This window comes from Schistocerca serialis, chromosome 7 (genome assembly GCF_023864345.2).
Source record: "Schistocerca serialis cubense isolate TAMUIC-IGC-003099 chromosome 7, iqSchSeri2.2, whole genome shotgun sequence".
In the NCBI taxonomy this organism is placed as follows: domain Eukaryota; kingdom Metazoa; phylum Arthropoda; class Insecta; order Orthoptera; family Acrididae; genus Schistocerca; species Schistocerca serialis.
The window spans coordinates 60,312,841-60,328,696 of NC_064644.1; the positions used below are offsets into that span (position 1 = coordinate 60,312,841).

The window sequence follows — 15,856 nt, forward strand, 5'->3', positions numbered from 1 at the left end:
GATCCTCTCTTGCTACTATGTGCATGTTTCCTAACTCTTACAAATCTTATAACCTTCCATCCTATTGCGAAATTCACTATCCATTTTGGGCCATACAAATTCTTGTCGATTCTTTTCCCAAGTCTTGTAGACCCTCAGATGGCCTTTCAATGGAGATTCATGGAAATGTCACAATAATGGGTTAAGTTTATCAGGCACGACTATTTTAAGCTGCATTCCGGTGACAAACCTTACAACACACTATCTTATCTACTAAAATATATGGTTGTACTATTTCATCTTTCTGAGGCTTTTGTTTGATGTAAATACTTTTGCGATGCTCTTGAAATGCCCTAGGGATTATCTTCTCCCAATAGTGGATTCCCTGTTCGATTTCCATCATTCTGCTCTAACATCCTTCAAAACATTTTGAGAATCTCTAATATTTCTTACATCAAACTGGAAAGTCAGGAGCCTATTCGCCCACCTAATGACATGCCCAGTTTTTAGAGCATGGAGAGAGAACACCCAGCTGAGAGCCTGATTATCAGCCTCTAACATAAACGTTCTGTGTTTGAGGCAATATTTGAACTCATACATTCCAAACAATGCTTCAAGACTTTCTAATTTATAAAAGGAATACCTCTTCTCCAACTCACCCTAGAGCAGTAGGCAAATGCCTTCTTATCGTTCCCTTTCTCTTGCCAATAAAACTGCTCCCTTTCCCTGGGAGTATCAGTATCAGTCTGTTGCATAAATTCAGCATTCAAACCAGGCACGACTGACGCCGCCACTGACAACAAAGCCTGTTGTATCACCAGGAACATAGGTTTCTCTGAAGGACAACTGATTTATATAGTTTACGACATAATTCATTGACTGGCGTCGCCTGTCAGGAAACCCTAGCATAAATTTTCGGGAAAAAATTTCCGTGTATATAAATCTTGTAAGTTCTTTAAAATTACGTGATCTTTTGACTTGATTAATAACGTCTACTCTATTGGGATCAATGCAAATTCCTTTACCAGAAACTGTCTGTCCTAAAAATTTCACTGAGGGACAGGCGAAGACAACATTTTGGGAATTTACAGGGAGACTCGCCTTCTGTAACCATTCAAACACTTCTCTTAGAAGCAACAAATGAACTGCGAGAAAACTGCAGCACCCATTACTAGCCCAAAAGGAACCCGGTTAAACTCAGATAATTCCAATCAGTAGTGAATGCGATGACTGGTTTTGAACTGTCCTCTAAAGGTGTTTGGTTATATGCCTGACTACGCTCTAAGGCAGTAAACACTCGCACTGCATTAAATCAACCGAAACGTGAGTTAAGTTTGTCAGCAGCACTAATGTTTATATAACCTTCTTATTTAACTCGCAGTGCTCTACTACCGGTCGATGTTCGCCATTGGATTTGGGCACCAGAAATATCGGAGCCGCATATGGTGATTTACACTATCGAACAACCCCTTGTTATAACATTTTTTGTATCTACTCCCTTAATACCTTGATTATGGATGGAGAAAATCTGTAGGGAGCCTTCTTTACAGGAACTTGGTATATGAGTTCAGCATCATGGTTCAAGATATGGCTGACTCCCAATCCCTCACTTATGACGTTAGGAAATTCTGCACTAAAATCCTCAATATTATTTTTAACAAATCTATGTAAGTGGACTAATTTATCACCTAATATACCAGATCTTCCGTCACTGACTGTTCTTTTGGGAGGTTTCGCACTACCCAGCGCCATCAAATCTCTTCCCCACGACGACAAAACCTGAAACGTCCCCTTAGAAAAATTAATGAATTAGTGTGCTGATGAACCTCTTACGTTATTTGATTTTCAAACAGCTGAGCAGAACTGAACGTACTCAGACATTTCTCTCTCTACTTATTCTGATCAACACTAAACTGACACACAATATTTTTAGCGTAACGCAATCTGACTTTCAATAATCCCTACAAAAGAAAGGCCCTGACTGACAATACTTATACCTTTCATGAATCACTTACCTCACAAAAATCTTCGTTACTCGAACTACTGCAATACAGCGAGCGCCAATACTGCCAGCTAAATAAAAGATTCTAACTACTGAAGACACTAACTACTGATGGGCATAGTTAGCAAATGAAAGATTTTGATAGAGAACAAACAATGTATTTACCTTAATAGCGTTCAAAAGTTATAATATATATATATATCATTTCTTGACATCCAGTCTTACAAATTTACTCTCTGTGATGGGCACACGTCTAGATCATCCGCTCTCAAAACTCCGCCATCTCACTCCCCACATCCACCACTGCTGGCGGCTCACCTCCAACTGCGCAACGCTACGCGCTGTTCACATCCAACTGCCCAACACTAGAATATTCCAACAATGCAAACCAGCCACATACTGCACACAGCACCGACAGTGATTTTCATACAGAGCGCTACGTGGCGTTACCAATATAAGAACCTAAACAGCCTACTTACAAACCTGAACATTGTTTGCGGCTTCAATTTAAAATAAAAACTCAGGCCCTGTCCAATCGGGTATAAGCGGCACCTTACCAGTGAAATTCGCTCCAAGAACACAGTTAGTGGCTGGCCGGTGTGGCCCAGCTGTTCTAGGCACTTCAGTCTGGAACCGCGTGACCGCTACGGTCGCAGGTTCGAATCCTGCCTCGGGCATGGATGTGCGTGACGTCCTTAGGTTAGTTAGGTTTAAGTAGTTCTAAGTTGTAGGGGACTGATGACCTCAGCTGTTAAGTCTCATAGTGCTCAGAACCATTTTTGAACACAGTTGGTGGTTAAATTTTCCATAACCTTCGCAGTAATCTTACATGAAAACTCGCCTGGCGTCATCGTAAGTGGCAATAATCCTTTTACAATCAAATCAGATTTGTTCACAGACATATACCACCCGTTTTACATCAACAGAATTTCTCATTTACAGTTCATTCATGTTACAAAAACCAACCATAATCAGTAGCCTAAATAGTACTACCTAAATCCAACAAAACACAAACCTGTTCGTTTTTCAAAACGGCAAGGACAGAAGGTAATTGCATATTTGATCGAACCTTAAGGCGCCAGTCGCTTCACTCCGTCCTTGGTGTAATAATTCTTATAACTCTTGTCTATGGTTTTCTATCTTACATTCCTTCCCCTCGTGACCTGTTTTGTCATAATTCGAACACCTCAGTTTCGAGACTGCTGCTTCCAGCTTAGCTGATTTCTCACTAATTCCTGGGTGTGAACCTCTGTAAAATGTTACTCTTTCCATCTGCTTATTTTCCATAGCTCTGTTTCTCACCATACGGATTTCCTTATGGTAATCGAGAAACTCCCGTCAATGAACTTGTCTTATTTCATCTAATTGTGCGAATGTCCTAGAGGTCAGAAAATATGGCTTTTTCCCATTTTGAGGAATCGACTCTTTCAGTTCGTGAGTTACTATCTGTTCTTTCGTATAGTTTAGTACTGATGTCGCGACAATCGTTTTAATACGAGCTACATACTCCACTGATGATTCTTTCACATATTGCTCCGTTTAATATTGATAAAGAACTCCTGCAGCGTTCTAACTGGAACGGTTGGTTGTCCCAATCCCACATAACTGCGAAGTATCATTCTTCTGAATCGACAACATAGCTTCTTCCAGGAGCTCGTCTTTTACAGTTAGTGCAGTTAACTTTAATGCATACAAATCAGACATTTCCATAGCCCTGGCTCTATGTTGAAATTTTAAAGTAAAATGAGAAATGTCCACTATATGGTCCACAGAACCTAATGACATGTTGGTGCGCTGATTCAAAATTTCTTGCAATGGCTTCTTTAACTTAGTAAATATCGTATCCAGAACCGTTCGCCTTCCGTTACCATTGTGGGCCATCAAATTACCTTCAGTGTGCAACGTCGTTAATCTAATATCATTATTCAGCAATAAATCCTGAACGGTGTAATACAAGTAATTGACTCCTGAGCATGTTCCTTTCCACACTGACCAAGACATTCTCTCCGTAGATGTAATGATCACAGGGTGCCCCTATTTCCCGTTTTCAAAATTTTTGACCACTCACCCTCCAATATTGTTTGAATGGCTCTGAAACATACATGTAGAATATTCTTTATTTTCAATCTAAGCACTATAGTTCAGGCCGGCTTGAGCGCGAACTCGCTAGAGGAAAGTAGTCTTTCACATTGTTCGCAGATGTCGCGCCGACATTATCTCTATCTATCGGTACATGCAGATGCAGTGAAGTCAATTGTTTATCTGTTTCGATCGTGTCGCACGCATTTTCCAGATGACATCTAAGATGTCACTTCAATTATGCAGCGCCAAGAAACATGTGTTTTTGGTAGGAGATATATGATTCTAAATAACTGAATATAAAGTTATATTTTTATTTACATGAACCATGGACCTTGCCGTTGGTGGGGAGACTTGCGTGCCTCAGCGATACAGATGGCCGTACCGTAGGTGCAACCACAACGGAGGGGTATCTGTTGAGAGGCCAGACAAACATGTGGTTCCTGAAGAGGGGCAGCAGCCTTTTCAGTAGTTGCAGGGGCAACAGTCTGGATGATTGACTGATCTGGCCTTGTAACATTAACCAAAACGGCCTTGCTGTGCTGGTACTGCGAACGGCTGAAAGCAAGGGGAAACTACAGCCGTAAACTTTCCCGAGGAAATGCAGCTTTACTGTATGATTAAATGATGATGGCGTCCTCTTGGGTAAAATATTCCGGAGGTAAAATAGTCCCCCATTCAGATCTCCAGGCGGGGACTACTCAAGAGGACGTCGTTAAGAGGAGAAAGAAAACTGGCGTTCTACGGATCAGAGCGTGGAATGTTAGATCCCTTAATCGGGCAGGTAGGCTAGAAAATTTAAAAAGGGAAATGGATAGGCTAAAGTTAGATATAGTGGGAATTAGTGAAGTTCGGTGGCAGGAGGAACAAGACTTTTGGTGAGGTGATTACAGGGTTATAAATACAAAATCAAATAGGGGTAATGCAGGAGTAGGTTTAATAATGAGTAAAAAAATAGGAGTGCAGGTTAGCTACTACAAACAGCATAGTGAACGCATTATTGTGGCCAAGATAGACACAAAGCCCATGCCTACTACAGTAGTACAAGTTTATATGCCAACTAGCTCTGCAGATGATGAAGAAATTGATGAAATATATGATGAGATAAAAGAAATTATTCAGGTAGTGAAGGGAGACGAAAATTTAATAGTCATGGGTGACTGGAATTCGTCAGTAGGAAAAGGGAGAGAAGGAAACATAGTAGGTGAATATGGATTGGGGGGAAGAAATGAAAGAGGAAGCCGCCTTGTAGAATTTTGCACAGAGCATAACTTAATCATAGTTAACACTTGGTTCAAGAATCATAAAAGAAGGTTGTATATGTGGTGTCACCGCCAGACACCACACTTGCTAGGTGGTAGCTGTAAATCGGCCGCGGTCTACTAGTACATGTCGGACCCGTGTGTCGCCACTGTCAGGGATCGCAGACCGAGCGCCACCACAAGGCAGGTCTCGAGATACAGACTAGCACTCGCCCAGTTGTACGGACGACTTTGCTAGCGACTACACTGACGAAGCCTCGCTCCTTTGCCGAGCAGATAGTTAGAATAGCCTTCAGCTAAGTCAATGGCTACGACCTAGCAAGGCGTCATTAGTAACATTGCATGTATCTAAAGTGTCTCACTTGTATCGCCACAATCTCCAGATGTACCAAAAGGATGGATTAAAGTTAAGTATTCCAGAAGCTAAGTACTTTTCTTTATAGCATTCATTACGTATCCTGTTCAGACCTCACGCCATCCTGCTTTAGCTTAGCGTGTGCCTTTCGGCTTCCTCTCATGGTGTCTAGGCTGTCTTGTCTAGACACAACATTTTTGGCGACGAGTCAACAAAGGGTCTTGTTCTTTCTAATTGCTTACATTTACTTGTGTCATGGCTTCGCCAGATGTACTGTCCGAATTTTATCGCTTGCAGAATCAGCAGATGCAGGCGTTATTGGATGCCCTTGGACAGCTCGTCCAGGGTCAACATCCAGGGTCAACGTGCACTGCAGCCGCCGCTTCACCGCTACCGCAGCCACAACATGCAGTTGCACCACCATTCCGTAATTTTCAAGCAGACGTGGAAACATGGACGGAGTGGTCACGCCAGTTTGGATTTCATCGCGCCGCCTACAGAATTCAAGGTAACGAGCGGCAGCCTCATTTATTGGCGTGTGTAGGGGTGCAAACCTACCATGTGATAGTGAAATTGTTTCCCCGACGCGATGTAGCCACTCTGTCCTACGAAGAAATTTTGTCGGCATTGGACGCCTATTTCAAAGAAACAGTTAATGTAGTTGCAAAAAGGTATACTTTCTTTCGTACAAAACGTATGGCCAGTCAGACTAATAGGGAGTGGGTTGCAACTTTGCAAGGCCTTACAAGGGATTGTGCTTTTGAGTGTGAATGTGGACTCCCTTATTCAGATACAATTGTACGTGATGCAATAGCACAGAACGTTTCTGATTTTCGTATACGGGAACAGATTTTGAAACTAGTTAATCCCTCCCTTCAGCAAGTGATAGGCATATTAGATAGACAAGACACACTTAACTTTGCACAGGAATCATTTGCAACTTCGCCAGCCGTGTGTAACATTAACCGGCCCACCGGGCACGCTGCACGGCCCGGTATACTGCCCTCGCACACGTCCGCGCAGCTGCCGCCACGCTCTAAACCAGGTGTGCTGCGCCAGCATACAAATGCAGTGAAATCATGCCTGTGGTGTGCTACTCGACATGCGCGTGAACATTGCCCGTCACGCCAAGCTATTTGCTATTTCTGTAATAAGAAAGGACATATTCAAAGTGTCTGCCAGAAAAAGCTCAGATCTGACACTCTTTAATCATTCCAGGCCCTTTGCTTCGCGCCGGAATCGAACCAAGGACACTCAGGCTCGTGAACCTTCGCCCATGGACATTCATGTAGTTAATTCCACTTCGTCCAGTGCCACTATCTCTCACAGTGACTGTGTTCGTCCCACACAAAGTGTGCGTCGACGTCGCCGGAAATCGTGTCAAGTCGCAAGTGATGCTGTACCTGTATCAGTTCAAATTGCACGAGACAGTCGCTCTTGTCGTCAGCAGGACAATAAACTTTTTGTAGATTTGGACTTTAATGGCAAGGTCATACCATTCCAGCTCAATACCGGAGCTGCAGTTTCGTTGCTCAATCACGACACGTACAAACAACTGGGCACACCTCCGTTGCGTGCCGCAAATGTTCAGTTAAATAGTTATTCAGGTCAGAATATCCCTGTGTTAGGACAGTGCAGCCTTCTTGCAACATACAAGGGATAAACAAAACTTGTGTCATTTTACGTTCTTCATTCTTCTACTGCAGTGCACTTGTTTGGTTTCGATTTATTTCAGTTGTTTAACATGTCTATAGTAAATCAGGTCCTATCAGTGAATCAGACTGTGCCTTCAGACAGTGTTTCTCGTCTGTGTGAAGAATTTACAGACATTTTTGCACCGGGCTTAGGTTGCGCTCAGAACTATGAAGCACATTTTGAACTGAAAGTCCACACGCAACCGAAAATTTTCAGAGCGCTCAATGTTCCTCACGCATTGCGTGATGAGGTCGCAAGAACATTCCACGATTTAGAATCACAAGGTGTGAGTAAATGTGCACAATGCCTCTTCCATTTCAGTTCCGCTTCATCGCTTATGCTGTACAGGTGTTCCGTTCGTCTGGACGACGGAATGCGAACGCGCCTTTCGCCAGTTGACATCAGCGTTGCTTTCAAATACAAGCCTGTACCTCCATGTACAGCGCAGACATTCATTCGCTGGTCTATTTTCCTCTCGCAGTACCGTTATGATATCTTGCATCGGTCCACTGCTAAGCACAGAAACGCTGATGTGTTGTCCCGTTTGCCTGTTGCTGAGGATAGAGCATTCGATTCTTCCGAACTTGCTTGCATGTTCATTGTTTCGGAAACCGATGAAGTGGTCGAATCGTTTCCGATTGATTTTCGTCATGTAGCTACAGCCACAGCTGCGACCCGGTCCTTGCTACCGTTTTGCGTTTTGTTGCTACGCAATGGCCTTTATCAAAGTCTCGGATCGAGGATCCGTTGGTTCGCCGATTTTTTGCTCACAAGGAGAGACTTTTTGTTCGACGTGGTGTTTTGTTGTTGCGTTCTGATAATGATCAGTCCAGAGTCGTGGTCCCACGTTCGTTACAGTCCTCTGTTTTACGGCTTCTTCACCAAGGACATTGGGGTATAGTGCGAACGAAACAACTTGCTCGTCAGCACTGTACTTGGTTGGGAATCGATGCTGCGATTACGAATATGTGTTCTTCTTGCATGGCGTGTGCCAAACAACAATCCACACCGCTGCGGAAAGTCTTTGCATGGCCAAAAGCCACTTCCCCTTGGCAACGCTTGCACATCGATTTTGCTGGTCCATTCTGGAATGCTCGATGGTTGGTTCTGGTCGATTCTTTCAGTAATTTTCCTTTTGTTGTCCGGATGTCTTCCACGACGTCATCTGCCACCATCCAAGCGTTGTCTGCTATCTTTTGCATTGAAGGACTTCCGCAGGCTATTGTTTCCGACAATGGCCCACAATTCATGCCGCAGAATTTCAGTCATTCTGCCAGGCCAATGGTATTCAACATCTGACATCCGCGCCGTTTTCGCCTCAGTCAAATGGTGCCGCTGAACGATTGGTCCGGACTTTCAAGTCACAGATGTTGAAGTTGAAAGAGTCGCATTCTCGGGAGGACGCGTTGTTGCTCTTTTTGTCGTCGTATCGCTCTCAGCCCCGAGATGGTCGCTCGCCGGCTGAGTTGCTCCACGGTCGTCCTCATCGAACCTTGATGTCTTTGCTGCACCCGCCGCATCAGGTTCCTGTGCAGCGGCAGACTCCTGCTTTTGCTCCAGGTGACGTTGTATTCTATCGCACCTATCGAGGTTCACGGCGTTGGCTCGCAGGGCGCATTCTTCGCTACCTCGGCCGCGCGATGTATTTGGTTTTGGGGGCCTCTGGTGAGGTGCGTCGGCATCTCAATCAGCTGCGCCTCTGTCGTCGCACGGGTTCTGCCGCTCCCCGTCTGCTTTCAGCGACGGTGCCGTCCGGTCAGCGCCCTGGGGACCCATCTACTGGCTCGCCTCATCCGCAGGTGTTACCGACGATGCCTTCCGTTTTGCCCCATGGCGACGCGCCGCCGCAGCCGCCGCCGCCGCCGCCGCCGCCGCCTGTTCTCCCGCCGGCACCGCCCGCATTCGACGCTTCGCTGCAGCCGCCAGGCGCCTCCCTGTGTCACGCGCCGCCGATCGCTTCCCGTGACCAGCTGTCCTCCGCCATGGAACTCTTGCCCGCTCCGGACCACATGGCGTCTTCGCGCGTCGGATACCCCCACGCAATGGAGGTCGACCCTTCGGCCCCTCCTGTCTCTTTTCGGGCGCATACACCGCATGTTGACGTGCACCCTGGACTAGGTTTTCAGGCGTTTCCTAGATCCCCTCGGACCGAATGGCCGGGTGCGGGTGGCACAGCCTCGCCTGTTGTTAGGCTCCCCACCTCATCGCATACGTCAACATGGGGTCCTCCCCACGGCGGGCGGAAGCCTTATAACACGACCGTTCGCCGATTTGCGGGGGAGGAATGTGGTGTCACTGCCAGACACCACACTTGCTAGGTGGTAGCTTTAAATCGGCCGCGGTCCACTAGTACATGTCGGACCCACGTGTCGCCACTGTCAGGGATCGCAGACCGAGCGCCACCACAAGGCAGGTCTCGAGATACAGACTAGCACTCGCCCCAGTTGTACGGACGACTTTGCTAGCGACTACACTGATGAAGCCTCGCTCCTTTGCCGAGCAGATAGTTAGAATAGCCTTCAGCTAAGTCAATGGCTACGACCTAGCAAGGCGCCATTAGTAACATTGCATGTATCTAAAGAGTCTCACTTGTATCGCCACAATCTCCAGATGTACCAAAAGGATGGATTAAAGTTAAGTATTCCAGAAGCTACGTACTTTTCTTTATAGCATTCATTACGTATCCTGTTCAGACCTCACGCCATCCTGCTTTAGCTGAGCGTGTGCCTTTCAGCTTCCTCTCATTGTGTCTAGGCTGTCTTGTCTAGACACAACATTTTTGGCGACGAGTCAACAAAGGGTCTTGTTCTTTCTAATTGCTTACATTTTATAACGGTAAGACAGAGATTTAGGAACCAGGTTTTAAATTGGAAGACATTTCCAGGGGCAGATGTGGATTCTGACCACAATCTATTGGTTATGAACTGCAGATTGGAACTGAAGATACTGCAAGAAGGTGGGAATTTAAGGAGATGGGACCTGGATAAACTGAAAGACTAGAGGTTGTAGAGTGTTTCAGGGAGAGCATAAGGGAACAATTGACAGGAATGGGGAAAGAAATACAGTAGAAGAACAATGGGTAGCTCTGAGGGATGAAGTAGTGAAGGCAGCAGAGGATCAAGTAGGTAAAAAGACGAGGGCTAATAGAAATCCTTGGGTAACAGAAGAAATATTGAATTGATGAAAGGAGAAAATATAAAAATGCAGTAAATGAAGCAGGCAAAAAGGAATACAAACGTCTCAAAAATGAAATCGACAGGAAGTGCAAAATGGCTAAGCAGGGATGGCTAGAGGACAAATGTAAGGATGTAGAGGCTTGTCTCACTAGGGGTAAGATAGATACTGCCTACAGGAAAATTAAAGAGACCTTTGGAGAGAATAGAACCACTTGTTTGAATATCAAGAGCTCAGATGGCAACCCAGTTCTAAGCAAAGAGGGGAAGGCAGAAAGGTGGAAGGAGAATATAGAGGGTTTATACAAGGGCGATGTACTTGAGGACAATATTATGGAAATGGAAGAGGATGTAGATGAAGATGAAATGGGAGATAAGATACTGCGTGAAGAGTTTGACAGAGCACTGAAAGGCCTGAGTCGAAACAAGGCCCCGGGAGTAGACAACATTCCATTAGAACTACTGATGGCCTTGGGAGAGCCAGTCATGACAAAACTCTACCATCTGGTGAGCAAGATGTATGAGACAGGCGAAATACCCTCAGACTTCAAGAAGAATATAATAATTCCAATCCCAAAGAAAGCAGATGTTGACAGATGTGAAAATTACCGAACTATCAGTTTAATAAGTCACAGCTGCAAAATACTAACGCGAATTCTTTACAGACGAATGGAAAAACTGGTAGAAGCGGACCTCGGGGAAGATTAGTTTGGATTCCGTAGAAATGTTGGAACATGTGAGGCAATACTAACCTTACGATTTATCTTAGAAGAAGGATTAAGAAAAGGCAAACCTACGTTACTAGCATTTGTAGACTTAGAGAAAACTTTTGACAACGTTAACTGGAATACTCTCTTTCAAATTCTGAAGGTGGCAGGGGTAAAATACAGGGAGCGAAAGGCTATTTACAATTTGTACAGAAACCAGATGGCAGTTATAAGAGTCGAGGGGCATGAAAAGGAAGCTGTGGTTGGGAAAGGAGTGAGACAGGGTTGTAGTCTCTCCCCGATGTTATTCAATCTGTATATTGAGCAAGCAGTAAAGGAAACAAAAGAAAAATTCGGAGTGGGTATTAAAATTCATGGAGAAGAAGTAAAAACTTTGAGGTTCGCCGATGACATTGTAATTCTGTCAGAGACAGGAAAGGACTTGGAAGAGCAGTTGAACGGAATGGACAGTGTCTTGAAAGGAGGATATAAGATGAACATCAACAAAAGCAAAACGAGGGGGCAATGGAATGTAGTCAAAGTAAATCGGGTGATGCTGAGGGGATTAGATTAGGAAATGAGACACTTAAAGTAGTAAAGGAGTTTTGTTATTTAGGGGATAAAATAACTGATGATGGTCGAAGTAGAGTGGATATAAAATGTAGACTGGCAATGGCATGGAAATCGTTTCTGAAGAAGAGAAATTTGTTAACATCGAGTATAGATGTAAGTGTCAGGAAGTCGTTTCTGATAGTATTTGTATGGAGTGTAGCTGTCTATGGAAGTGAAACATGGACGATAACCAGTTTGGACAAGAAGAGAATAAAAGCTTTCGAAATGTGGTGCTACAGAAGAATGCTGAAGACAAGGTGGGTAGATCACGTAACTAATGAGGAGGTATTGAATATGATTGGGGAGAAGAGAAGTTTGTGGCACAACTCGACTAGAAGAGGGGATCGGTTGGTAGGACATCTTTTGCGGTATCAACGGATCACAAATTTAGCATTGGAGGGCACCGTGGAGGGTAAAAATCGTAGAGGGAGACCAAGAGATGAATACGCTATGCAGATTCAGAAGGATGTAGGTTGCAGTAGGTACTGGGAGATGAAGAAGCTTGCACAGGATATAGTGGCATGCAGAGCTGCATCAAACCAGTCTCAGGACTGAAGACCACAACAACAACAACAATAACAACATACGGGAAGCAAAAATAACCGATAGTGAAAGTGCTCGTCTTGTGGTCTGCAGGGTTGTGGTGCACTGTATTTTGGGAGGAAGCAAGAATTCCGAGAAAAGCTGTTCAAAACTGTTTACAAAACTTGCTAACTTGACAAAAAAAAGAAACGTAAAAAGCGTCATTATAAATTTTGGCACTGTGACAAGAAGTTCATAAGTAATTTGGATAGTCTATTTTATATCGCTCGTGGCAGTGCCCTACAAACAAGTTGTAAGATATCTGTTAACAAGAGGAAAACCGAGACAGAGAAATTTGAAAGACGAGAAGAGGTAAAAGAAACGAAAGTGCACTGTATCTACTTCTACATCTTCTGCTATACTTCCTTCTTCAGCACCAAAAAATCAGATACGGCATTCCCAAGATCTGATGAAACTGACGTTGGTGATGGTGACTTTCAGAACGTATTTCTGAGAGTAATTCGTTGGCGAAAGCTGCAAGTCGTGGAAGGAAAGATTTTATCGCTGAAAAATTAGGGGCTGCCTAGGATAAACGCCAGATGAGTGTAAGATATTATGTATATATAAGTTCTTTAGGCGACCGGAGAGCCATTTGTTCACAGTACTGAACAGACCTGTATTAATAAATTATCTCTTCAGAGAATCAGACAAAATAAAAGAAGAGAACGGTTTGAAAGAATAACATCAGCTTTAATGAATGATGACTCTGCGGTTGTTATTATTCATTGGGATGCAGACTGTTACTAGCATTAAGCGTCAGGGTCTCAAAAGAAGAAAGACTTCCAACTACTGTTACATTTGAGGACAGTGAGTAGCTCATTGACGTTCCACAATTGCAGACTGATTCTGAAAAAGATCAAGTGAAAACAGTTTGGAATGCTCTAACATACTGAGGGATTGAAGACAACGTACAAACTCTGTGCAACGACGCAACAGTGACTGTCTTATGTGGGGCATGCATCTTAATTGAAAACAAATCGAACAGGAATCCGTTATAATTCCCACGTATATGAATTTCTTTTTAAAGAAAGTGTATTTGAGTGTAAAGTACATGGTGTTACAAGTGATCCTGACTTACCAGTTTTTCAACGTTTGAGAGAAAGCTAGAAAGGAGTCAATGTCAGTCAAAGATTTTGTGGATTCGTTTTGTAGTGAGTCAACAATTAAGGAGATATTAGACTTCAGTGGGTTGGAAATAAAAACCAGCCAGTTGTAAAATACAGGTTTATTTAACCTTGACTGTGGTTTCAACAGTTTCAAAACTGTCTTATTCAGAAGTTATTGTACTTAGAATCATATATTATCTATATGAGATGTGGGAGTCGTTTAATCTGTCTAGTACATGTGCGTGTCATCCACGTAAGCACCATTTAAAACACATGATTTAAAAGTAGTAGCTCTCAACTGTAGAGCTTTGTCTTACAACGTTTTGAAATACCACACATTTGACAATGGATCCGACAATATGTAGCTGTCAAATGTATGGTATTTTAAAAAAATTAAAAATTTTAAGACAAAGTTCTACAGCAGAGAGCTGCCTCTTTTAAACCGTGTATTTTACATGGTGATAAATTGGATGACATGCACATGTACGAAACAAAGTCAACGACTCCCACATTTGATGCAGATAATATATGATACTATTTCCAGAACATTCTGAAGAAAACAGTTTTAAAACTGTCGAATACATGATCAAGGTTCAATAAGACTGTATTGTGCAACTGTTTGGCTGATGTTTACAATCTATTGAAGCTCTTGCACGCACAGTTGATGAAGCGCTGCCATGTTCAGAATCCTAGATGTTAGACTTTTATGAAAGTGAGCAATGTAGGAAAAGACAGATTGCTACTTACCGCAAAGAAGAAACTTCAAGTTCCAGACTGGCACAATTAAAAGACGCCTACATAAAGCTTTCGGCCACAGCCTTCATCAGTGAAAGAGAGACACACGCCATTCACACATACAAGTAAGCGCACTTCACGCACATACGACAGCTATCTCCAGCATATCGGGCCAGGATGCAACTATCACGTGATAGTTTGATTTTATGAAAGTGAAGCAGCTAAGCCAACAGCGAGAGGTGATTAACGAGAATTCACGGAGGCGTGTGTAATGTTTTTGGGTGGAGAGTCTGGAAGAAAACTGGAAACATACCCTCCTGGAGCAATTTATAGATGGCAAGAGCAGTTTTTTGCTTATAAATGTTTCTACTAAGACCACAGCTTGAACTATCCATTGAAAACAAAATTGCTCTAAGAGATGTCTCCCTTCTCATTGTAAGTGTTTATGTCAAATCGTAGCTTGGTAGAGTGGATCTATAAAAGCTCCTCATTTGTGGCTGGCTCTGAGCACTATGGGACTTAACATCTGAGGTCATCAGTCCCCTAGAACTTAGAACTACTTAAACCTAACTAACCTAAGGACATCACACACATCCATACCCGAGGCAGGATTCGAACCTGCGGCCGTAGCGGTCGCGCGGTTCCGGACGGAAGCGCCTTTAACCGCGTGGCCACACTGGCCGGCACCTCATTTGTATCTCTGCTCCTTGGAAGGTCTGAAATCAAATGAAAGGATACATTCCACGAATCCAAATGCATTTCTAGGTAATTTAGTCATCATTTTTGGTACTAATCAGAACAGTTGTCTCACTTATAAATCTCTGATGAAACCAGAGACATGCAAACCAAACTCAAAATTGTAGCAAATTTCGAAGAGAGAATCCACACACAGAAAATCGATGTATTCTATTTTGGGGAGAAATGGATGGACCATGCTATGGTAAGTTTGATATTATTCTGACTACCATATAGCAGTGGTTGTACTTTGTTAATTTACACATCCTCATTCAGTCTCATCTTCATTTCAGAGAAACCATTAGCCGACTTCATGTTAGGCATGAGAAGAGATCTGTGCTCTTGCCTGAAGATTATGGAGATTATTTTTATTTAAGAATGCCCTTCGACATGGACGAGTAGCAGTTCATGTTTAGACGCTGAAAAGATTGTTAAGGCGTTAAAAGCTGTTATGACACTGTTGAAAAGCTTGTTAAATTAACGCAACATTTAAACAGGTTACTGGCCGCTGATGAGGAGCAAAAGGAATTTGTATTGCGTTGTGTTGAAGAACAGCGTAGATTGTAACTGGATTGCAAGAAAGAAACGCTGAAAAGAAAATATTCTCACGAATACTTAACACCCCCTAAAAAGCAATAAAGGTATTTATTTTGATTTTAGGCAGTCACCAATAACTTTTAGACTAAGTAAAAAGTACAACATCTGAAATTTCCGATATAAAAATTTGTCACCCAATTCAGAACGGGTTAATGAAATGAAATGAAATATTCCCATAGTAAATCTAATAAAAAAACTAAACTCCCCCTGAATAGACCATGAAGGCTGAAAGGTACC

At 43.3% G+C, this 15,856-nt stretch overlaps 1 protein-coding gene across 2 annotated transcripts in view; it reads left to right on the forward strand.

Annotated features, from left to right (window-relative positions):
• LOC126412411 (uncharacterized) overlaps window positions 1-9,212 on the forward strand; it is a 168,356-nt gene extending 159,144 nt beyond the window's left edge. For both annotated transcript variants that reach the window (XM_050081995.1, XM_050081996.1), the window contains exon 2: window positions 5,975-9,212. In XM_050081995.1, coding sequence (XP_049937952.1) covers window positions 5,975-6,886 — 912 coding nt within the window. In that variant the 3' untranslated portion in view covers window positions 6,887-9,212. The remainder of the gene's footprint in view (window positions 1-5,974) is intronic.
• The last annotated feature ends 6,644 nt before the right edge of the window (window positions 9,213-15,856 follow it).